This window comes from Asterias rubens, chromosome 6 (genome assembly GCF_902459465.1).
Source record: "Asterias rubens chromosome 6, eAstRub1.3, whole genome shotgun sequence".
Classification (NCBI taxonomy): Eukaryota; Metazoa; Echinodermata; class Asteroidea; order Forcipulatida; family Asteriidae; genus Asterias; species Asterias rubens.
The window spans coordinates 10017054-10043962 of NC_047067.1; the positions used below are offsets into that span (position 1 = coordinate 10017054).

At 39.0% G+C, this 26909-nt stretch overlaps 1 protein-coding gene across 1 annotated transcript; it reads left to right on the forward strand.

Moving 5' to 3' along the window:
• Positions 1-1688: 1688 nt before the first annotated feature.
• On the forward strand, positions 1689-26524 carry LOC117291857 (transcription factor SUM-1-like). Its single transcript, XM_033773790.1, has 4 exons — positions 1689-2219; positions 2954-3276; positions 13337-13427; positions 25235-26524. Exons 1-4 carry the CDS (start codon positions 1907-1909, stop codon positions 25384-25386), a joined length of 879 nt encoding a protein of 292 aa, XP_033629681.1. The 5' UTR covers positions 1689-1906; the 3' UTR covers positions 25387-26524.
• Positions 26525-26909: the final 385 nt, after the last annotated feature.

Consider the following 26909-nt stretch of genomic DNA (forward strand, 5'->3'; position numbering starts at 1 on the left):
ATTTTTGGACTCTCATTTATCAAAACTAATTGTTATCCTCATTATCTAAAAAAATCATGTCAAGCTAAAGTATTTCAAGTGAAGTTATCCACCATGGGCATCTTTAAACCACAATAATTAGACCTGCGTGTAAATATGTGAGCATTTATATTTTCCCCTTCCAGTACGAATGTTGTCAACATCCCAACACGTCAAATGACGTCACAATTCACATGCTCGGGACTGTACATTTTTGTACGAGAAACGTTTAGTTCAGATTTGACAGCCCGACTGACGTAAAATACCTCGTTTAACTAGGCCCTTTTCAGATGTAATAATTGGTGTTGATATCCAATGCGGTATAATGTTCAAATTTCACTCTCTATAAAGGCCCGGTCACGCAGTCCTCGATAACGACAACGGGAACGAAAACGTCATCAATACACGCCCTCGATTGGTTGAATAAGCGTGGGCGTATTATGTGCAGAGCAATTCAACCAATAGAATGCGTTCTCTTTTCGTCGTTATCGTTATCGTTTTCGTTATCTCTGCAGTGTTACTTGGCCTTAAAGCCATTATACACTTTCGGTACAGAAAACAAAAGTTCACAGATTTACAAATAACTTACAGGGTTTACAGAAGGTAGGGGTGAAAGACTTCTCTTGAAATATTATTCCATGAAATGCTTTACTTTTTGAGAAAACAGTAAAACAATAGCAATTCTCGATATCGAGAATTACGGATTTATTTTAAACACATGTCATGACACGGCGAAACGTGCGGATACAAGGGTGGGTTTCCCGTTATTTTCTCCCGATTCCGACGTCCGATTGAGCCTAAATTTTCACATGTTTGTTATTTTATATAGAAGTTGTGATACACGAAGTATGGGTCTTGGACCATACTGTTTACCGAAAGGGTCTAATGGCTTAGAGTGTTTAATAAAATGGCAGTTAACCCCATTTTAAAACGTGAAGTTATTGAGAGGCGTGTTCCCACTATAACATTAGGACCCTTTCTACTAAAAAATTAGTACATCTTTGGAGCCTCCTTTAACTTTGGTTATCCACCAATAAGCAGACACTATATTGGTACCATTTCCTAATGGCAGACTAGTTTTAAGATATGTTTTTTAATGGACAGTTTTGGGGTGATCTTCTACAGAAGATGACTCAAGGATGAGATTCTGCCCTTAATAAAAACGCTGTTGCTTTTTTTGTTCTGGGCCATTTAACGCAAATCATCGAAAGTTTCAGTTCAATACAACTTGTAGTTTTATAATGAATTAAACTATGTGTGGACATGTGTAAGTAGGTTGGTTATGATACCCTCAATAGGTGTCATCAACTGTAAACAACAGCCTGAGAGTTGAACCGGACCCATTTTCTCTGTTTTTCTCCGATTCTGGACACCAACGACGCAAGATCTTCAGCGCGGAATAAACTTGATCCACAATCTCTCATCGTCCGCGAAAGAAAAAAAAAGTTGACAGAAAAAAAGCCCGCGGATGTATTCCATGGCCGTCTGCGCATGCTCGGTTGACTCGTATCCTGAGGGGGAAGCCTTGGTACCCGGCGTATCCGTAATAGCATTTAGCAGGGTTCTGCCGCATACCTGGGCTAAGTACACCCGTGGGATTTGAGTGGTGGTATTTCAACATGGGTAAGCCCATGTAGTAGTAAACTACGTCAGTCCCACTTCAACGAGATAACCGACAACACTCCACCGAATTATACTTCTATATAAGAAAAAACCGCAGCCCTTTAAATGTCGTCTGCATGTTGACTTCTCGAGCACACTTCGTAGGGTATCTCTGAAGTGTAACCCATCTTTCCTGAATATACTTGTGGTACCGTGTGTGTTTTATGGTGGCATCCCCCACTTCTGAGATTGATTTGTTTTCACTCCGGGAATCCTCGTCGTTCTAATGTTGGCCACGATGGGCAGCACGCCCGGTTACACGGGGGGAGACCAGCACTCCTCTACGGTGTGCATCCAGTCGTTCTCGTACGGTGATTCACCCCCGGACTATCACTGCTTCGCTGAGGAGGCCTCGCCTGGGATTTACCGGCCGAACTCTCGGGAGAATTTGGATCCCCATCGTGATATGGGGATGGAGGAGAGGGGGGTAGGGGCGACTGGATTTGTGAATGGGAAGTTCAATCAGAACGGGGACGATAACGGCACCGGGCACTATCCACACATCTTGGCGCCTGGCCACGACCATAACCATCACGTTGGTATGTCTGTCTTTAATCAATTCATCAACAAATTAGTTTTGATGTGTTTTAATTTGAGAGAAAAACGAAACAAAACATTGATACCAGTGGCAATTGCCTCAATTGTAGACCATCATAGTGTGTACTTGCCAAAGACTTACACATCTATAAAATGTATTAACAATTTTGTATATTTGATTTCGTAAAGATGATATAAATCTACAGAGGGATTTTCTTGAGGGATTTTCGTCTAAAATAATGAGGAACACAAAATTAATAATCGTAGATGTGGTTGAACAACTTTTGTTTGAAATGTTTTATTGCACTTGGAATGTGTCTAACACAATCTTTTCATTGTCCAAATTATTGTTTATGTCATTCACTAAGTAGGCCTAAAGTATAGATCATTCACTGTAGACTCATCAATGACTTTAATGACTTCACCGGTTCTTCTCAGAGAAAATACTCCTCCCAGAGAAATTCAAACATGGTTGTACCCGCATGTTTATTATAGTTTTTCTAAGAAGTTATGTCCTGTGCCTTTAGATCAAATTTCCGCAATTTTATTTGTCCTGGCTCAAATTCAGTTAATTACTCAACATAATTTGTTAGCATAAAAACGTATTTGGTGACGAGCATTGGAGAGAGCTGTTGATAGTATAAAACATTGTTAGAAACGGCTCCCTCTGAAGTAACGTAGTTTTGAGAAAGAGGTAATTTGTTCAGTGCCTTTATTGTTTCATGCTATTTCGCAGGTGAGCGACAGTGTTTGATATGGGCATGTAAAGCTTGCAAGAGGAAAACGAACATTTTTGATAAGAGACGAGCCGCCACGGACCGCGAGAGGCGACGCCTGACCAAAGTCAACGCTGCCTTCGAGGTCCTGAAGAGGAGGACGTGTACCAACCCGGAGCAACGAATGCCCAAGGTGACCATCCTCCGTAGTGCCATCCAATATATAGAGCGATTGCAGATGATGCTGCACGAGGCTGAATCTTCCCCGTTGATTCACCACGGACCACCGGGGCGAGGCAGTGATGGAACGGTCCTACCCTCGGTAGAGTCCAGGCTTAATTCGGTGAGTAATCACGCTCAGAGAAAATCAGTATAAATTGGGATCGGAATTCTGCCCCATCAAGGGGGATTTGTGGGAAGCTAATAGCTAGGCATGCATCACAATTTATCTCTGTACGGTTAATAACATGGGATGCGAGCGAGGTCGTGAGGAAATATAACTTCATTTGCGTGCTGATCGTTCGAATACCAGCTAAATTCGAAATCTGGCATTTAAAGTATAACCGAGTTTTTTTCTAAATGAGAAAGTTAAATATGACATAATGGTATTAAATTACAGATGAAAATACTGAACAAAATCTTAAGACATAGGCCGATTTGATTCCCCCAATTTCAAAAAATCATTTTTACAGTTCAACACAGTTCTATTGGTAGTAGCGTTTCTTTAAAAACTATCACAAGTTCTGTGAGAAAACAAAGGAAACTAAGCCAAGTATTTCGCTAAGCAGGTAAATTTTGCTTCATTTGCGTCATTGGTGGCACGACGCACCTGGTAACAAGATTGATGGCCTGGTCATTAACATTTTGCCCCTGGTCATTAGAACGATGCCACTTGTCTTTGGCATTATGCCCCTGGTCATTCATGTTGCCCCTGGCCATAAGCATGATGCCTGGTCAGCCTGGTCAAATAGCAAGGTGTCCCTGGTCATTGGCAAAGTGCCATTAGTCGTTGGCATTGTGTCCCCTGGTCATTAGCACGATGAACAAAAAGATATTATTGAAGATAATATGCAGTAAGTGCTCCAATTGTGTTTTTACTATTTACCTGTACCTTAAAGACAGTAGACACTGTTGGTAATTGTCAAAGACCAGTCTTCTCCCTTGGTGTATCTCAATCTCAACATTTGCATAAAATAACAAACCTGTGAAAATTTGAGCTCAATCGGTCGTCGAAGTTGCGAGATAATAATGAAAGAAAAAACACCCTTGTTATATACAGTTGTGTGCTTTCAGATGCTTGATTTCGAGATCTTGAGGTCTCGAAATCAAATTCGTGGAAAATTACTTCTTTCTCGAAAACTACGTTACTTCAGAGGGAGCCGTTTCTCACAATGTTTTGTACCATCAACCTCTCCACATTACTCGTTACCAAGTAAGGTTTTATGCTAATAATTATTTTGAGTAATTACCAATAGTGTCCACTGCCTTTAATGATATATCGGGCATGTAAAGATTCCGGATGTGAACCCGTATCCACAATATTGAGGTTTATTGATACTCCACTTATATTATGATTTGAATTTATGAGAGTGAATCCATTGTATTCCAATAGTTTGGAGGAATAACACACCTGGAGAGTTTCAAAATAACAGGCACACGTGTCGGCAAGAAGAAACCTGACAGCGATTATGCCTACCGGGGCTTTGTTAAAAAAATATCTACTGTTTCTGTACCTTGAAAATTGAAACTGATTAAAAATCAACTCAAATGTATAAACACAAGAGATGTTGTTTTCACAACTTTAAGTCAATCAATTAAAGCAATAAAGTAACTTTCTCCAGAAGGCGATCAGAGCAAACTGATCGAAACGTCGAGTTGAAACCAACGGTTCTTTTCAGAACCACCCCAACTCATTAGAGATAGTCATTACATGGTGTTACCGCAAACCTTTCTATATCGTATTTCCACTATCAGAGTTTCAAATCCTACAATTAAAGTAATGTCAACCCAATTTATTTGAATCTATGATTAAACTAATTTAAACAAATTCAATTATAATTTTTAGTTGAACTTATCTCATTTCAACCCAACTCAATTCAAATCAACATTTCAAATCAAATCATTCAATTTTCTTTCATTTAAATTCAATTACCCAACTTGGTTTTATGTCACCAATCCAACCAAATCAGCAATATACAATCCAACTCAATTCATACCAATGTTGAAATATATTTTCGTTCACGACTTTATGTTTCAAGGCGCATCAAAGCTAGAACTGTCTGGTACTTAATTTGAAAGTCGGTCATCCTTGCAAACAAGATTCTGCGACGGGAGGCATCCTTACCCTTAAAGGTTCACAATAAACGTCTTGAGATTTAGAGGTCAAAGGTCAATATAGGGGTCGTAAATCATTGTGTTGATGGTCAAGAAATCCGCTTGTTAAGTTATTTTAGTTTTTCAATGTTATCATTACATCTTTATTTTTCTTTTTTTTACTTTTCCCACAAAAGGGACACTCATTCACATGCGCCCTAAACCCCCAAAACGGGCTCCCTAGGAACACAGATACATAAAATGTTTGCCAACATCTGTGAAAATTATAAGAAAATGCGTATTAAAGACGCCGCTGTTTGTATATGTTGGTGTTGTTTCTAAACAAAGTGTTTTGTACTTTGGTTGGAATACTTTTATTTCAATCATCTTTTTCTCAAAGTTTGGCACCAGTTCAATGTTAGGTTGAACCATTCTGTAAAATGCATGCCAAGTTTCTGCCATAATATCTGCTTGAACTTTAATTATCCAGTTTCATGAGACGCGTTTCTTTTTGTACTACAGATGTGTATATCCAGAGACTTGAATGAAATTGACTTGCATTAAAGGCAGTGGACACTATTGGTAATTACTCAAAATAATTATCATCATAAAACCTTTCTTGATTACGAGTAATGGGGAGAGGATGATAGTATAAAACATTGTGAGAAACAGCTCCCTCTGAAGTGACGCAGTTTTTGAGAAAGAAGTAATTTTCCACGAGTTTGATTTCGAGACCTCAAGTTTAGAATTTGAGGTCTCGAAATCAAGCATCAGAAAGCACACTACTTCGTGGGACAAGGATTTTTTTTCTTTCATTATTATTTCGCAACTTCGATGACCGATTGAGCTCAAATTTTCACAGGGTTGTTATTTTATGCATATGCTGATATATACACCAACTTTGAAGGCTAGTCTTTGACAATTACCAATAGTGTCCACTGTCTTTAAAACATGCCATTAATGCCCCTTCTTCTTGTTCAGTCTCTGTATTCATTCCGTATAGCTAACATTTCAACATCACTTTATATTAGATTATAAAAGATGATATCGAATCACCAGAGATAATTCACACAGAAATACTTTAAGTGGTTGAAATTGTGCCATTCTTGTGCCTGTTCGAAGCAAACAAGGATTTATTTTCAGCAATTTTAATGCGATATCCATACTTCGAAAACCATCCATCATGAATAGAAGGGGGAAACGTCGGTCGGACAGACCAGCTTGTAAAGGCATTAGGGTCGGTTAGCTACCCGTCAAAAGTGCGCAGAGTAAAGCGGGCCATGATGACCGACCGGAAAGAATGTCTTGACGTGGCGAATGAAATCACAATAAGCGACAGGGAGTGTCGGGGCATATCACGGTAGGGATCCCGGCTGCAAAGAGGCCGTCGGTTTGTAGTTGGTGGCAGTGCGTGATGCGTGCAAAATGTGGCGATACGGAAACGGCAAAAGGACATCAATCCAAGGGGATTACGAATGGAAAGTGTTTTTACTTTGATACTGAACAACTCTTCTGCATTTCTTATGCAACCTTTTGCAAAAACGCAACCGATTAAGATTAACAAAACGCTCAGTACAAATTAACTAAAAATAAACCATCGATTTTTTGCGTTTTTTCCCTTTGAACTGTGAATATCCACAGATCCAATGTTGAATTTTCATTTTTTTTTTGCAACCAGCTTTGTACTATTGGATTGAGCAATCGTTATTTTTTCTCTCAAAGATCGGTATCAATGCAGTTCTTGCATCATTCATTTTACAATAAACCAGAGTGTTTCCTGTTCAAACACTTATTACCGAAACTTATAACAGTACCCCCCCCCCTCGAAAAAAAATACCAAAATATGAGGAACCTCTTTGTCACACATCTCCTGATTCGAACTGCCTCTAGCTACCAGGCAACCTCGGTAGTCTATAGTTAGTAAGACACTGCTCTAGAATTGCAAGGGTCGTGGGTTCGAGTCCCACCCGAGTAAAATGCCTGTGGTATTTTTTCACAGGACTCGTTAAAGTACTGAGTATACAGTGCTAACAGACATCGTTGTAAGGGTAAACAAAAGTTGTTTATCCCGATGAAAATTTAACATCTCTTAGTTTTGTTTAACTGTGTGAAATAAGAGCAAGCAAAGCATAACTTGTAGACTTCATTGTCTGACTTAAGTTGCGCTTCCACAAATCAACGTCAAATACCAAATCAACACAAAAGACACCCGTTAAGTTAAACCACGTGCGTCAATCTACTATTTTAAAATGATGTTACACCAACAAACTAGTCTGAAATACGGTTGTGCTGTTAGTGTTACTGCCGGAGGTCAATAATGAGGATTCAAAAGAAACATTTTTAAGTTAAAAATCATTATTTACAAGAATTGTTAAATCATATTTAAAATTTAGCTAATAAATGGTAAATATTTGTTCCCCAATGCCAAAGGGCCTATGCCGAATTCCCTGATTCGAAGACAGCATGTTTAAGCGTATGATATTACAAAATTGCTGACACAACTATTGACTTTATCATATCTCACTTTAGATCGGTCTATGTCTACTCGAAAACCAAAAACACTCAAGCGAAAGTCGCGAATTTCCGAGACAAAAAAAAACCGATATCTTTTTAAATATGGCTCCCTGTTTTAGCCTTGTTGACTCCAACCGGCTCCTATCCGGCCGTCAATAAACAGCGACAAACATTGCACTTTGGTACCAAGTTTTGATCGAGAAAAACAATAATTCTGAAATTTATCGTTTATGAGAGTCATGAATATATATACCTTCGAGAACAAATACTTTGTAGGCTTGTTGTTTGTTGGTTTGGCAAAGTTCATTTTAGTCTCAGTTCTTCAAGAAGCAGTATACACTATAACAACATTGTATTCATTCAACGTTTTATCCCAACTAATATATTTGGACTATAGATTCGAAGAACTTGATTATAGATTGATGAAAAGTCGCGTAAGGATAAGGAACATATTACAACAGAAAAGGATTGTTGTGACAATCGTCTGCTCGCGAACTCTCCAAGTATAAATAGACTGGCAGGAAACTGATATGAGTACATCTTCATACCAATCCATCGTGCATATAATGATACCGGTGCTCAATACTGAAGTGGCAGGCGTTTTTTCGCGCCTTTATTTCAACGAATCTCTCCCAAGACACTTCAAGGAATTCGTATTGGATTGAAAAACCGTGGCGTCAAAGGAACTACGTCAGCACTTAGGTTTAACCCACGCCTTATCTTCGGGGGGAAATGTTGGTGGTGGAAAAAAGACAGAGTTTGCTGGACTGGTGTAGAAGGTGATCAAATTGGATGCTTTCCATCACACGTCATCCCTTGACACAATGTTATATTGACCATAAATTCACTCTATCATTTCATCCAACATGGACACGCTCTATGATGTTCTATGGGGATTCCATTTCACAAAATTCACGACCGTGTACCACTTTAATCTGGGAGAATTCTGTCCCCTCAGCTCCTCAAGACAATTTTCCATCTCTGCTGGAAATTAATTAATTGACTGATACTTCTTGTGGGTGATGATAATATCTTGGGCAAAGTCTTGGCTACCGGCTCGGGAATTCTTTATGGCTACTTGTCGTAATTGCGCTCTGGTGTTGAGGGTTTTATATAAAGTCAAAGAGGTTTTTTTTATGTTCTAAGAAAAACCACTGCACAGATTAGAATAGTTTTTATGTCATTTTAATCACGAATGTAGACACGTACTGGCAAGAAAACCAAAGTAGGTCTATCGGACATTACTCTGATCATGATTTTGGGGGAAAGAAAGACTTCAAATTTGCCATCTGTCGCCCTCTATTCAATGCAAAGACAACTGCGAGCTGAGATAACCATACCTGGTCCTTACTATAATGCCATAAGTATGATTTAAAGGCACTAGACACCTTTGGTAATTGACAAAGACCAGTATTCTCACAATTTTTTTTTCTTCAAATTAAATGTAGTTCACTGCCCGGCTACTTCGTGTAAGAATTACATGCAGCAATAGAACTGGTATTTCTCGAACACTTAAAGGCATGCGGGTGGACACGTTTGGTGATATGCATAAAGTAAAATCAAACCTGTGAAAATTTGAGCTCAATTGGTCGTCGAACTGGCAAGTGAATGACGAAAGAAAACACCCTTGTTGCATTTATACTTTGCGTGCTTTCAGATGCACAATAAAAGGCTTTAGCTGAAGTATTTTATTATTAGTGAGAGTTACTTCTTTCTTGAAAACTACGTTACTTCAGAGGGAGCCGTTTCTCAAGTTGTTTTAAACCACCAACAGCTCTCCATTGCTCGTTACCAAGTAAGTTTTTAAGCTAACAGTTATTTTGAGTAATTACCAAATATTGTCCGGTGCCTTGAACGACCGTTGTTTGTCAGTGAACATCTCTTTATATATTAATGCATGGACTTCATGATCCATTCTCGAAACTATAACTAATGAAGTAAATAAATAAACTGGTGCAACAATGGTCAGACCAATAACCTTCAAGCCTCGGTTTGGTTAACATCAATTTCAAAGAGCCTATTTTATACACTTTCCCAGTATTGTTTTAATGGTCTAACCACAGGGAAACTTTCCTCTCATAATTATACCATGACATAAAACTAGTCCTAGGAGCTAGCTATTCAAACAGTATGGCGAGCCGCGTATGTCATCTATCGTCGCTTCACCCCGATCGTATATCTTCGGTGCGTATAACGACCGTCGTTAATTTCCCGTCATGCCCCTCCAATTTAACTTCTAAAATGTTATTGGCTGCCAAGGTCCCTTTATATGCCACCATTTAAAGGACTTTCTCGTTGGTGTAATCGTAAAAGAAAACGCTGGTTTTGTTTTGAGTTTGAGTGCTCGTCTGTGATACTTTCAAACTTTTTCCTTTATGGACAATTTTTCAAGTTATAGATGGCATGACATGTGTACAAAAGAGCCAATCTTACCACTGGTTGACACAGGCATATTATGTGATGTGCACGCGTTCATGTAAGACATTGTAACATTTTGACTGACTCGCGGTGAAGTACCAATTCATCATTGAGATTCAAGATTGTTGGATATTGGGAACAACTTTGGTCTTGTTCAGTTAATTTGAAACTAAATAAAGTAGTTCGGTCACACAACTTTGCACTCGGGAAATGCTATGGTTTCACGATCGCTCCTCAAAGGTGTAACATTTTCGGCTAGCCCTTTAAGCTGTGGCTTTGAATGTCCTTCATGCGAAAATGTGTTTTATAACTGGATAATAAAGTGCTGAGTACTTAAGAGCAGGACTGTAGTTGTCAGTACTTGGGCTATTTTCACACTAGACATTGAAAGCGATAACAGAAAAATGAAATTATATTATAAGCATCGTTCTCACTCAGTAAATATTTTGTGTACTTCTGCGCCTGACATGACAATATTTTCGCTAGATTCGCTGGTCTTGGAGTTTTCAATTGAATGAACTAAAAAATAGTCCGGTATGACATCGGTTTGATAGAACCTATCAAAGTCAATGAAGATTTCGCATGCACATTATTTGAAATCTCGAATGGTTCCGGGGATACTCGAGCCCCGTGCATGAACCTCCTCGTTTTGGTACACAACGAGCTTGCATCCTTTACGAAGATAGATAGTGTGAGGAACTCGAATGATGGGAAATGATGATCTGATCTGAATGTTGGCATTTGTCATTTTCTTACACCTTTTGTTTTGGGCTTTAACCAGACCCCATAGACCTACCACGGTGTGGCCATCTTGATGTTCTACTCCCTTCCAACTCATTGTAACCAAACTGAGGCTAGGCGAAATAATAGTCTGGTGCTATGTTTGCGAAATGAATGTTAGCATTCATTACTGTTATAGAAACAGGCCACATGGCCAAGATGGTGACAGCGTAGACCTTTATCACGGTGAATTTCTCCCATTGATACCAATTTTACCAAACCGAGGCTGGAAGAACACATTAATCCTAATTTCAAAATGATCATTAGCGTTCATTATTGTTAGTCGATACCAGGAACATGAGCAAGATGGAGGCAGCATGATTAAGGTCTATATACCCCCATCCAATCTTTGTTCCTATAGCCCAGTTGCGTTTCCCAAAACACTGGTCCTCTTAGTCTTAGATTATATATTGGGACTATGAAGATAATGATAGGGGCCTAGACAAGTCTCGGTGAAATTGCCTTTGTCTCATGATTGGTATGGAGCAAAAAATAATTGTACCTCCATGCTATGACTCAACACCATGATCCACAATTACAGTGAAAACCACAGAGTATTAATGATAAAGCCCGGTTCATACTTCCTTCAAATGCGAATGCGATACAACATTTGACGTCACAGCCCATACAGTTTTTCCCTGCGCATGTTTCGCAGGAGTCGAGCACGGTTAAACCCTTCCGAACTTTGCAAATTTGTGAAGTAAAAATTCGTACTGCATTGGCATTCGCAAAAAGAATCCCATTGCGCATACATTATCTCTTTCACAACACCACATTGGGCTCCAATATGGAGCACGCTGTCGTGGAAGAGAAGAAACAAGTTTTAGTGTGTACCAATCCCAAGACCTTCACATTTATTTTTCGCCTTGAACACCCAGCAGGGTGGATATGTGCGCATTACAAGTCTTATTATTATTATTATTATTATTATTATTATTATTATTATTATTATTATTATTATTAATGCAGAGTCAAAGAAACCGTTGATTGTGATATACGAAGGGCATATCATAACATTAAAATATGGCAACCGAAATCACTTGCACGACCTCCTCGTCAAATACGTTTTTATTGTTGAGAGCATGATGAGAGTATAACAAGTGAGTTGAAGGCAATAAAACTGAAGTGAACCTCTACCAGCAGTCGTTAGAAATTGGTAATAGTTTCCGGTGGAATGGAAGTATATTAAGCTTCAATCGTCCATGGTCGCGGTGTGTTAAGAAGCACAACTGTGAACAATTTTGACAATTGATTTTGCTGAATGAAGCCATCGGGTTCCTGTATAAACCCGCAAGATTTACAAGTGGGCCTCAGGGATTTTGCTTTACGGGTTAAATCACTGTTTTGCTGAGACCAGGTTTTTATTACTGTCGGTCATATTAACAGCAGTTGATTTCGGACGGTCATTTTTTTTTTCGCCACAAAAAGTTTGCTTGGTGTCCGTGGGTTCCGATTGTAAACAGATGGAGAGAATTACTGTGAACGTAAATAAGGGAAAGTCTCCAAGGATTTTACCCGGGTGTTACTGCGCTCCGCCCTTCTGTTGTTTTTTTTTTCGCGAGATGAGGGAGTTGGATTTGAGACATTCTACCTGACCCCAACACCCCCTTACTCGGTGAGCAACACGGGGAAAATATTTTCCTTTCCACAGGGTTTTCTCAATAACACCGGTGTGACGGACTCGGAGCTCCGGCGTACTCAGAGCTTCGGATTACCATAGAGTAAGGACAGAGATTACCAACTTGGCTGGTCTGTGGCTCGAAGCCCCCCCCCCTACCCCCACCCGTCTCACTAAGCACAACCTTCCCCAGTCAACATTTTTGAAGACACATGTTTATGCTAGTTATGCTAGTTGAACACTTTCTACTTGCCAAAGTGAAAACAAAACTCAATCGGAGTTAATTTTGCAATTCGATCACCCTTGCAAAATATAGTTGAGAAAAAATTATGGGAGAAAGAAATCGGTATATTCTGGTCAAAATGGTTAGAGACACACGTTACCTGTGACACGTGGTTACAACAAAGCCACAGAGCCTGGACTTTAAATTTTTATGAAGATTGAAATGTCCAATTTTGTTTATCAACTTTTGATTTGAGAAAGGGGCACATCTCAAAACTTGCCAGCTGATACTTATATAACTCTTGACTTTAGGTGAAATATATGACACAACATGAGTCCCTTTCACACTATTATGACGAGTACAGTATCTTGCCTGCCAGAAAGTCCGAGGATACAATGTCACTCTTTTTGTAAACAACAGTTACATGGTCTTGCTCAGTGTGAATCTTCGGAACAAACTCTTGCCATTTACATCTTAACATCTAAATTCTAGTTTTAATTTTTGTCTTATTTTTGGTATATGTGTCTCTCTCTACAGCACGGTGACTTCAATGGCTCCTCCTGTTCGTTTCGATTGATGAAAGTCAACTCAGATGACGTTTGTGATGGCAGTGAAGACACATCGAAAGGTCCAGTACCAATTGTTTAGTATTTTTTAGGTTTAATTTTAAGAGAGGGGTAACCAAAAGGTGAAATTATAAATAAATCTAAATCCCACTTTGTCTTTCTAAAGCCAGTGCAAATTAGAAAGGATTCCAAAGAACCCAATTTATTTGCAGCCATACACGTACGACAAAACTAAAACAAGTTGAGCAATGTGGTTCTTCGCGATTTGCTGTTTGTGTATATAATTGCTGTTTGCAGCATCTTTAAGATTTCTTTTTGTTTTAAATATTGAGATATTTAAAAACTGAGAGTTACGGTAACCCCAGTGGGGATACGACACCACAAACAATTATTTTAAAGTCTATCCGTAACTCAGTAGTTTCCACAGAAGTTCATAATACACTAGGGTTACAACAGTAAAGTGCACTTTATGAAAAGCAATAAATATCCACGCGCAAACACACACACAAAACGGAACGAGGCAATTTCATCGCCTGAAATCTTCTGGTATAGATTTTGGTATTTTGATCTTGGGTTGCTCGAGTCCCATGTTGCCCTTCAAAAGTACCATGACACCTCCATCGAATGTCATATTATTTTCCTGATTGAAGGATCGGACAGCCGTGCATGAAGCATTGACAGGTAATGACTCTCGCCGTATGACGGGCGAATCCCACCCCTCAGCCCCGTACAGCGACTCGCTGGGAAAACGCATCTACGGCGTACTTACCAACATAACTCATATTTCTATGCGGGTTCTTTTTAAAAACATTTTTTTTTTCTGGAATCACTCTTGACAACTTGGGAGTGAGTTATGATTTATTACTTGCGTTTGTTTTGTACAGTTTTTGTTGCACTTTTTGGGGGATCATGGAATTCCCCCGATTGTACCTACAGGGTGACTGTACAATAGGGTAACAAGTGCATGGCGTATTAGGTTCTACCTCTCACGGTCTACCGTGAGAACTTACATTGACTTCTAGTGTTCCGACTTGACGCGAGACTAGACTGTTTACTAGGCATCTGATTTGAATTAAGTTGGTAATTTGTTGATAGGCCTAGGCCTAATGTATTCCCTTTAATCTACGGAAACAACAAGCCGGACAACTGAACATTTCTAATATTGACTATAGAATCTATACGTTGTGGTGTCTGATTGGCGTTAACAATTAAAATGTTCAACGGCGGTAATTTTGTAAAAACATCTAGTATGCACAAAGATGTACTGTAGTCAGTGATAAGTGGCTTTATTGTCGACAGTGGGCCTACTGCTGTTACATGTAGTCACAATCTATTTCCAATTTTTTAATTTTGGGGGTAAAAAATAATCAACATTTTGTGTTGATTTACTTTTTGAAGGACCCTTTGTATCGATGAATCAGAATATAAAACAGCGCGCACGCTTTCTCATATATTTGAATAAAGTTTAAAAAAGGCATCTTGCAGACAAAATAAGTATAATTGACCTTGGTGATTATCATAAAATGTAAAGCTACACATCATTTTATTTATAAGAACTTTATATATCATTCATATGTTGTTATACTGTTGTTGTTATGGAGTTTTGTTCTTGTTAACGTTGTTGGTGACCGTGTTTTTACTTTGTTGTTTTGTTTATGGTTTCGTTGAGTGGTAGACAGAAATTCAAGACTTCTCCCGATCGGAGAAAATCCTGATTTATGTGAGATAAATGCAGAGAAATTTGGCGCGAAATATTTATAGACATTGTCTGCTCATAGACTTCGGTCCGCTGATGACTGGTGTTGCGTTACAGACGCCATTATTCCCCATAGGCACTCTGCAATAGGCGAACGGTGCTAGATTTATTATCGGTTCGTTAGCTCACTGCTGAGAATACGCTAGACTGGCTAGTACACACAGTAGGCTTTATGCATTGACATGGATAATTTATTATGTGCTAACTTGTTGGTTTTAGGTTTCAAGGAAGTATGACACTTAAAGGGGCATATCTGGGAGATTGTCATAAGCTGATGCATCCAACCCCAGATGCATCCAACCCGTATACGCACTGCCGATTTATCCATTGTCGTACTGCCATGCCCAAAGATACGCCTTCCTGGCAAAGGTGCTCCACACATTTCAAGTTTGTCTGAAAGTCTGTAGACAAACGTGTTAAATGCTGGTTTTGTTATTTTAAGTAACAATAATTTGTAGCATTTGGAGATTAAATCAGCTTAAACTTTGATTGGTAAACTCAATGAATATGCTCTCTCAATAAATTAGTTGAAAATTACACGGGAGTTGTCGGAGCTTGACGGTAGGGCCTATACCGGTTTAAATCGTAATGGTTTACTTATGGATACACTTAAAGATGAGGAGCTATTGCGAATGGGGATGGGAATGGGTTCGGGTAAAATATAACAAAAATGGACAAGATTGTCCAAATAATAGGCCTATGTAAGCCTTAATGTACAACATTAAGATTTGAGTATCTTTTTAGTGGATGGTCAATGTTCCTTTATATCGCTTCTGCTTATCATCCCGGTGGTAATGTCAATCCATGTGGTTTTTATGATGATCACCTATTGAGACGAGTGAACCAATACTTAAGCCATGACAATTTGACGCTTGTCCCAACATTCCGTTAATGTCTGGTAAAGTTATTAGCCGACTTCGTCATCTTGCGGCAGCACCTCTGATAAAACCACTCGTAAATGATCCAATTATAGGTGGGATTGTTAACACATAAAACAACCGAATTCACTGCTTCTATCTACAAATACTTCAGATGTAATCGAGGTCAACCAAACCGAACCAAACCAGCATTTATGCTACCTATCGTAGCATAGAACGTACAGCAATGTATCACAATGTCAGGCACAGGGTGGATTTTCTTATCTCGAGTTTAACGAGTTAGGACGAGTTATACTAATCCTAACTTATGACTTGCAATACGTTTTTTTAAATATCTCCTTTAGGACTAGTCCCAACTCTTTGTGAAATCGACCCCTGGACACTTTTGGCACTGAAAATAATTGTTAGCATTCACACTTTAATTGATAATGAGCAACAGAGAGCTGTTGGTAGTGTACAATGTTTGTTTGAGGAACGCGGCTCCCTCAGAAGTAATGTAGGTTTTGAAAACGAGGTAGTTTTCACATGAAGCTTTTTTTTTAGTTGTCTAAAAGCGCACCCAACACAAAATTTATCTTGCAACTTCGAAGACCAATTGAGCCTAAATTTGCACACCAGTCACAAAATTGTACTTTTGAGTTTGTGACACGGTAGTTTCTCGTAGTCTTATTCTAGTCACTGGGCCCTTGTGTTTGAATTCTTGTAAATTCATGTAAAGAATTCAGTTACTTTTTAGTAACACTTTTTGGAACGCATAGTTCCGTCGTGTATGTATTGCGTAGTCTGCCACACTGGATCAATTTAATTATCAGGTGTGAACAGCTACGATTGATCCACTGAACTGGGAGGAGTGAGATTATACACACCTCCTTGTGCATGGAGACTACGGTCTGACTCTGATCCCATGGATTCACACTGTTTTCATTTCATTCTGGAAGATACAGCAGGCTACACAGCATTAAATCTACTTAATTAATTGGTTGAGGAACGGTATTTATATTGGGGAGCAGGGGTGAAGTCTCGTGGTTGCGCATGGTTTCTATCGATCTTAGGCAGAGCGCCCTCTCCAGAGCTCGGGATTAGACGAGGGGGAAATGGTGTTTTGTTTCTGCATGCTTGTTTTTTCATCAGTAAAATATATTTTTTTCAGTTTTGTGATTAATTTTTTCTTTTAGATATTGATTTTTTAGATAGAATTTGTGCACAAAATTGTTTGTGTTGTATTTACAAGATTTATAGTTATCAAAGATACGTTAAAGGGAAGGTACACGTTTTGATAAAAACTGACTTGGTAACGAGCATTGGAGAGCTGTTGATGTTATAAAAAGTTGAGGGAAACGACTCCCTCTGAAGTAATGTAGTTTTTGAGAAATACGTAATTTCTCACTAAAATAATAAAAGACTTCTAGCTGGAAGTCTTTCATTCCTTTCTGACAGCACACAAATTCGTTGCAACTTTGATTACCAATTGAGCCCACATTTTCACAGGCTTGTTATTTTATGGTTATGATGGGATACACCAAGTGAGAAGCAGTCTGGTGAGAAGACTGGTCTTTGACAATTACCAAAACGTGTACCTCCCCTTTAAAAATTTCTTCGTTAAAATCTCACCAATTACAGATGTTATTTTTAAAAATCCATAGTATATGACATTGTGAGAAAGAAACAGTCCATATTGTGTTCAAACTGTGTGTGGTGCACAGAGTCTATAAAAGCCTCAGAGATTGTGACATCTAGGTTCTGTATAAAACTGGGGTAACCCAGAACAGCAAGTCTTTCTTTTCGGAATGTTAGCACACGTCAAATTTCATCCCTGGTAGACAAACAAATGAACAAGAAAACCCAAATAAAGTAACAAAGTAAGATGACTTTGAGATCACCTATTTCCGTGTGAAAGTTTCTAAATCATGCCCCTAACCAAGGAATCTTTAAAATGGAGTTTGATTGCATTTTAGCCCGGAGTGTCAGTGAATGTGTTGTCAGTTCACCTTGATTTACCTGTACGCCATTCCCGAAGGATGAGCGCGGTATCCCACTAGTGCCTCGGGGCCCGACTCTGTGCTGAGAACGAGTTTACAGCGATCTTCCAAATCCATCGTGGGAATCCTGTTGAAATTCAGTCAGCCTTCGACAAAGACAGACGAATGGTTATTGCCGTGTTCGTATGCCTTTTCGAACAGAAAAATTTCCCAAAATGTCTTCACAGCAATTTTTGCATCTTGGATAATGTTTAAAGGCATGGACGTCCAGTCTTTGGTAATTGTTAAAGACTAGTATCCATTGGTGTATTCCGGCATTATGCATATCTTATAAAACAAATCTCAGTGAAAGTTTGGACTTAATGGGTCATTGAAATCGCAAAAGAATAATGAACGATTTTGTTTACCTGTTTGTTGCACACCTTTGTGTGCTCTAAGATGCCGAAAAGGGCTTCGGGTTTGGAGATTTTTAATATTTGGGTGAGAAAATACCTCTTTCTCAAAAACATTGTTGCTAGAAGGAGCCGATTCTCACCATCAACATCTCTCCGTTGCTCGTTAATACCAAGTCAGTTTTGATGCTAACAGTTATTTTGAGTAACGTGTCAAGTGTCTTAAATACACTATTCGTATGTCTTTTGAGCAGAAAAAATTTCCCCCGACTACTGTTTGAAAATTATTTGGTTTCGTCTTTCACATAGGTCTTTATTCATAAAATTCGGATGCCTATATTTATAGCTGTTTTGAAAGTAACACTTTTGAAGTGTTCCCTGGCACCATGAAGGAACATGTCGAAGTTAGAGACACTGGACACTTTTGGTAATTGTCAAAGACCAGTCTTCTCACTTGGTGTATCTCAACATATGCATAAAATAACAAACCTGTGAAAATTTGAGCTCGATTGGTCGTCGGAGTTGCGAGATAACTATGACAGAAAATTACTTCTTTCTCGAAAACTAGGTCACTTCAGAGAGAGACGTTTCCCACAATGGTTTATACCATCAACCAAGTGAGGTTTTATGCTGATAATTATTTTGAGTAATTACCAATAGTGTCCACTGCCTCTAACTCGCTGGGTAAAATGGAGGTTTGGATTCCGAGTAGATCAACCTTACTGGAAAGAGAATGGCGAACAATGTGTCGCAATTTTATTGCTTTCTTTCTCGCACGCTATTGCGCATACCGCTGAGAGATACTCTATAATACACGATTGACTGTAAACATTGGTAAAGTACACTGTCCCGTTACTTGACCGCGATATGTTGGTCAATGGAGGAAGTATTGAATGTCGTCATCATCATCTTAGTTTCCTTGGTTGCCGTGGAAACGATGTAAACATTTTCATTGAGAGATGGCTGGAGTATGAGAGACGTTTTTAGTTGATTCGATTTTTTGCTGAAAACGATCGTGAAACCATGGTGAAACAACTTCGCGTAAGTGGCACAAAATGCTTGATGTTCATGTATCTTTAAAACTACAGTGAACATTACTTTTCACAGAAGAGGCTCATGGAACTTTGGCGGTATTTTGTTCAAAGGTTCACAGAGAAAGGGAGTTTGGGGCGTGATATTGTTATAACTTTGCTACATACCACCATGCTGAAACCAATTCCATCACAATTGCTTTCAATCCCTTTAGTTTTTTTGCTAAAGTTATATTTTTTTCGTTGAGGTTTTTCAGTGACAAAAATGAGTGTTGCTAAGCGATTAATTTGTGCACAGTGATCATGTATAGAAGGCCGGACGCCGGACCCCCCCCCCCACACCCTGCGTCCCTTCCCATTTTATTAAAACAAACAAACAAACAAACAAACAAACAAACAAACACACAAACAAACAAACAAACAAACAAACAAACAAACAAACAAACAAACAAACAAACAAACAAACAAACAAACAAACAAACAAACAAACAAACAAACAAACAAACACACAAACAAACAAACAAACAAACAAACAAACAAACCAAACCAAACCAATGGTTTTAGCATGGTCCGCGTTGAATTGTGAACGAAGATTAGGATATTCTTCAAAACAAACCATAGCCAACAGCGGCCAATGTTGTCGTCGTGTATACAAAACAATCACTTTTCTCAAATCAAAGTGGCAAATAAAGTGTGGTAAAACAAAAACATTAAACGTGTTAGTTCAAAAGTTCCAGCCTTCAACCAAACTTAGAAAACCTTTAAAAACATGGTCCCCAAGTTGGTAGTGTTTGCTTTGTTTCAAGAGAGAGAGAAAAAGGCAAGTTGTGATAAACTCTCCATAAACCCTTGTTTTAAACCCTAAAAATCCCTGCACAGGACTAACTATTGAGCCATGGATATACAAAGGTATGTCTGTACGTATCGTGGGAGTGCTTAGCATGTTGGGTTGACCGCCCAGTCAGTACCTCATTGGCCCGTAGTTTCACCCGATATCACCTGGGGCGAGGATTAGGCTCGTAAGGTCCCAGCGGAAATGACTTTTTCCGCTGTTTTTTTACACCTCCAAAATTCTTGACTTGTTTTTGTTTGAGACCGACAGGGGTGTTGGTCTCAGTGTGGTGTACCGATCCCCGTAATTACCCCGTGTACCGAGTGATGTATGGTGTAGTACGTAAATACAACCTTCCTCGTCCACCCCAAAAGTGGCCAATCATTTTCTTGACACTTTGTTGTGAATCAAAGATTGTATCCAAGGTTTTGAAGTGAATCAATTTATTCTATCTTCTAGTTTGAGTTCACGTTGTACACACAGCCAAACGGTGAAATTTCACCTTTTAATTTTTTTCGTGAAAACCGGTGTATGTTGTTGCAGAGATTTTGTGCAAGTTTATATCGGGCTTAGATTAAGGCCCATGACATTGGCGTGTGTTCCCCCCCCCTCCCCAACCCCTCCTCCATAAGATGGCCGACCATGTTAGTTTGCGTTGAAAAGGAAAACCGTGCAATTTCGAGTGATACTTGTGTGGATCTTTCTACCTGTTTCAAACGCATTTCAAAGACCAACTCGTCCGATCCAAGGCAACGTGTTCCTTTATTATACCCGCGTCATGGGTATATAGGAGGGATAAGTACTTTGTTCTCATTTGCATACACTAAGTGTATTGTATTGTTAATAATTATTCCTGTCTAATTTGAGCGTTTTCCCTTGTTTGTGTTTTGTTGCTACTTTGTTTGGCTTGTTTGTTATTACTTCAATAATTGTAGTCACAGGATTGTCATGTTACATTTCATTTTAACTCTCTCAGTTTCTTGACAAAAATCTAACACCATTGTTTAAAATTGAAGGGTTTTTGTAAATTTTGTTCGTTTTAACGTGTGTATGTAGTGTGAGTTTATCATGTTAGTAACTAGAGTAACTATTATACTGAGAGCACCGCCCACTACACACACAGAGGCTCAACTGAATACCAGAAGCACATTGAGTTGTATCGAACTACATAGTTTCTCTTTAAAGACAGTGGACACTATTGGTACTTACTCAAAATAATTATTAGCATAAAACCTTTCTTGGTGATGAGTAATGGGGAGAGGTTGATGGTATAAAACATTGTGCGAAACGGCTCCCTCTGAAGTGACATAGTTTTCGAGAAAGAAGGAATTTTCCACGAATTTGATTTCGAGACCTCAGATTTAGAACTTGAGGTCTCGAAATCAACCATCTAAACGCACACAACTTTGTGTGACAAGGGTGTTTTTTTCTTTCATTATTATCTCGCAAGTTCGATGACCGATTGAGCTCAAATTTTCACAGGTTTGTTATTTTATGCATATGTTGAGATACACCAACTGTGGAGGCTAGTCTTTGACAATTACCAATAGTTCCCACTGGCTTTAAAGACAGTGGACACTATTGGTAATTGTCAAAGACCAGTCTTCTCACTTGCTGTATCTCAATAATATGCATAAAATAACAAACCTGTGAAAATTTGACCTCAATCGGTCATTGTGAGATGATAGTGAAAGTAAAATACACGAAGTTGTGTGCTTTCAGATGGTTGATTTCGAGACCTCAAGTTCTAAATCTGAGGTCTCGAAATCAATTTCGTGGAAAATTACTTCTTTCTCTAAAACTACGTTACTTCAGAGGGAGCCGTTTCTCACAATGTTTTAAACTATCAACCTCTCCCCATTACTCGTGAACAAGTAAGTTTTTGTGCTAACAATTATTTTGAGTAGTAATTACCAATAGTGTCCACTGAAAGGCACTGGACACTATTGGTAATTACTACTCAAAATAATTGTTAGCATAAAAACTCACTGTGTAATGAGCAAGAGAGAAAGCTGCTAATAGTTAAAACAATGTGAGGAACGGCTCCCTCCGAAGTAACGAATAGTTTTCAAAAAAGGAGTAATTTTATCAGTAAAATAATATTTGAATTTGATTAGGATACATCAGAATGAGAATTAATTGAGGTCCTGAAATCAAGCACCTGAAAGCACACAACTTCGTGTGTCAAGGGCGTTTTTTCTTCCATTATTATCTCGCAACTTCGACGACCAATTGAGTTCAAATTTTCACAGGTTTGTTATGTTGTGCATAATGTTGAGATATACTTAGTGAGAAGAATGGTCTTTGAAAATTACCACATGTAATTGTACTTGGATTTTACATGACGTTCCTCATAGCTCAAAGGTTTTCTCAGAATTAGAAGTATCTGTAATATGAAATGCTTTTGAATTTTCTTGCCCTCTGCCAGATCATAATCGACACGAAGAGTCCCACTGTAGAATTGTATTGAAAAGTGAGATTTGGGCTCAGAGAAGGTTCATTGATAACAAGAGCGCCCTCTTTGGGTTAAAGGTGTGTGAACTGTACAGATGTTTCTGCAGCTGCATTTTTGTTTTCAAGTTGTCATCAACTCGGATGTTTGTGCTCTGTTCAACGGCACACATTGACACAGTTCTTTCAAAATAGGCCTTTGTATGAGTTCCACATTTTGAGGGCGCCCTTTGTGCTATCAGTGGTCATGATAGTCATTTTGTCTGATGAACACACAGCTGAATGGAGGCACGGGCTTGGGGAAAGTCGTAGCCTTTAGACATGTAACCAGGGGTGGATATCCCAAAGAGTTAAGACTTGTCTCGAGTAAGGACGAGTAGGACGATTTACTCGTCCTTACTTAGGACTATAGCCTTTAATTGTTAAGCATCCCTATAAGAGTCATATAACTAATTCTATTGTAGGACTCACTATCTTTGTGAAATCGACACAAGGAAAATTGTGTTAGGAAGCGCGATTGCCCCCTGTATTATATGGTCCTATGTTTACGGAGTGGGTCAAACATTGTCATTACGCATGATTTTATTAAAATCCTGTTGTTAATGGAATGTTACACTTTACGTAGTTCCTCATAATGACCGTGAACGAGAAATGTAGACCTGAATGTAGACCCTTTTCAAGTCTGCCTGGTTAACAACAAATACAAAATGTGTTTTTCTCCAAATTAAAGAAGACTGGCTTTTTGAACTAGCACTGACGATCTGGTATCAAAAACTTCTTGGAACCAATATATAACTCTACAGGTTACCAAAGGGTGACAATGGCACCATTACAATGTACCTTCTGAAACTCTGGGTACACAGTTTCAGACTTTTTGGTCAGCAATGACTCTCATTCCTGAATGTTAATATAGAAAGTGCATGTTGAAACTATTATCTGGTTTGAGATGTGTTTCTTCATGCATGTGTTTCTGTCTCCTGACTGCTTGGCGGAGGACATCAATGATGCAAATATTCTGTTAGATTGGTGAACACGCTTCAAGATCCCAGATGGATTCACTTAAACAGATTGACTCGTATCACCACTTGGTGTAAAATTTAGCCTCATTTCTTTCCCAGTGTGCTGAAGTGCAAGTTTTTTTTCAGGATACCAAGATCCATCCGTCGGCGCGCCGGCGGGAAGACCTAACCCGTCGTGACCCGACGGTGCCCGCGAAAACATGCGGGTCGTCTCGCGGCCATCCCCCGTAGAAAGGCGCTGCCACCAACATCGCCTACGGCTACACCCTGTTTGTTGTTTGTAGTTTGTTGCTAGCGAATAGAATAGTTTGAAATCACAGATAGCTGTACCGTCTGGTGCTGGGAGTAACGAGTACTTTTAATCTGCCAAAGTAATTTGTGAAGAAGGGCAAAATATTTTTGCAAGAGGTTTATCGATCTCTGATCGGTGTTTAATGCGATTTGTATCGATGTACATGTAGATTGATATTAAATTTTTTAAATACTCGCTTAACCAGTGGATGTCAAGTTTCTATGTTTGTTAACGTGGACAATAAATAAATCTCATCTAGTCTAATCTAACAATCTCAATGCTGTAACCATCGATTTCGGGTGAAGTACCAATCTTCACCAATCTTCAAAAAAAAAAGTCATTTAAACAATTATTTATAGTAATTAAACAGTAAGTAAAGCGCTTCTTATATTTTTTATTTTTTCCTAGTATCAAAGTGGCACCTTGGTATTTTAAATTTTTAGTTTAATTTTGTCTTACATTCTAAATTTGTGCATCATTAATGATACCTCTTATTATAGATAGACTCCCTAGAAGTGACCTGAGTGTATTCATTACGTTAAATTTACGTTTGATAAATTATAAAATACTGCTTTTAAAGAAAAAAAATAAAATAAAACAATAACAATGGAGTCAAGGCATACCTAAGTTCAAATCTGACTTCCCAAACTCTGTTTTTTGACCACAACTTGAACCTTCACATAGGTCACGTGGTGTGTGATAAAGTGAAAGGTCTGAACATGTTGCTGGAAGTGATACTTTGGTAAAAAAAATGGTGCTTTTGTCCGCCGTGTCACGATTTTTTCCTTAACCCACCTCACTAGATTTAATGCTTAAAGCCATTGGACCCTTTCGGTTCAGAAAAAAACAAAAAATTTCACAGATTTACAAAATAACTTACAGGGTTTACAGAAGGCAATGGTGAAAGACTTTACTTTTTGAGAAAACAGCAAAACAATATAAATTCTCGTTAACGAGAATTACGGATTTATTTGAAACACATGTCATGACACGGCGAAACGCGCGGAAACAAGGGTGGGTTTTCCCGTTGTTTTCTCCCGACTCCGATGACCGATTGAGCCTAACTTTTTACAGGTTTGTTATTTGATATAGAAGTTGTGGTACACAAAGTGTGGGCCTTGGACAACACTGTTTACCGAAAGGGTCCAATGGCTTTAATCACGGGTGGAATATTTCTATGTTTGCTCTAAATAATCAAGTGAACCATAACGTTTACTCTTTGTGTTTTCACATCTTCAGATTCTGATGGTCGTGTCTCCAGTCTTGATCATTTGTCACTCATTGTGGAGAGTATTACTCCGACTAACTATGGACCCAAGTACGCTCTATCTACCGCCCCCAACGACCGAGATAGGGAATCGACATCGGACGTGGAACTTGAATCGCCGTGATTGGTTGGACCATGATTGATTTGACATTGTTGAAAACGTTGTAAAAACTTTGAGATGGGTCATCCATTTCTCCATGGGTCATCACCACAATGTGGTGGCAGTATTCACCAATGAGGAGAGACCTTATCAATTGCAAGATGCGCTTTATCTATTGACCCAGGTCCAAAAGAAGACATACCAAGACACCACACGGGGTATAGGTTTGGACACGTTGTTACCAGAAGAGTCAAGGAGGAATTATCTTCACCCATGGAAGAACGAAGTGTCACAATCATGCATGTACATGTACATGTTTGCAGCCTCCCTAAATTTGTATTGAAATTAATTAATAGCATAACAAGCACGGTGAATGAAGCGCCCTCTAGACTGTGCCGTGATATAAGTCGTGTAAAACGTTTCAAACTTTATTCACTGACAGAGTTAATGCTCTCGCTCGATCCCGTTGGTCGTCATGGTCTGAAGCAGGAGATAGGTGTAGAAATAATGTCGTCTGATAGGGCCCTCTTTCGACTCAACTTCCTTCATGTTAGTTTACCATGTGTAGACTATGACACCTGTTTGGCAGGATATTCTGTGAACACTCCCCCCCCCCCCATACGGCAAATTGCGTACAATATCTCGTCCGATAGCGCCCCCTCTTTAGACTTTCTGCACGTGTTAATTTACCGTATGGCGGACACACACACACCCGAGGCAAAACATCCCTGTTGAGACCACCAGCACCAGCATGGGAGGCTATGTCCGACTTGGTGGATGTGGCTGATGGTAAGGGCTTGCTATACTGATCAAGCCACAGCCGCTTATTCTGAAACGGCCACAACCCTAACGTGGTGATCAAGCCACAGCCGCTTATTCTGAAACGGCCATAATCTGAGAGTGGCGCCCTCTAGTGATTTTACTATTATTGTTATCGCCATTGGTATCAAATTGTTTTCTCGAAAAAATGTTTGCTATTATTAATATTTATGTTTCTGCAAAAATCGGATGTTTTATAAAATATTTTGTAATATTATGCGGTGTTTGTAATTCATCACTTTTGTCTATTGCTGTAACAATAAAGTATGAATGTTATCTGTTGCGAATTATTGAGGCTATAATTCTAATTTTTACTGGTGGATTTCAGTTGCTGTTCTGCGTTGATTGTCTTTAGAGATCCAGGATGTTGTTTCGTACAAGAATACACAACTAAGTGCAGAGTAAGCGCCAAGAACTTATTATAGAAAAGCTTTTTATCTTTAGCAGGTGATGATGGCTTTATTCATTACAGTCATTAGTTTAGGGTCACGCGACTTCCATCCGAACAATCTGTGTTTTCCATCCATAAGTAACATTTAAATCAATACAGTTTGTGGGTAGCAATCATAACCCGGCTGTAGCGCCCTCTAGTGCCTACCTCTTACGCTACATCCCAGATTATTTAAATCAATAACTGTTTTTATCCCCAGTTCTTTATAATGATATATTTGTGTCTACGACGAATGTCACACAATCTTCTTGACGTTACCTCCTCGAGTCATCAGTCA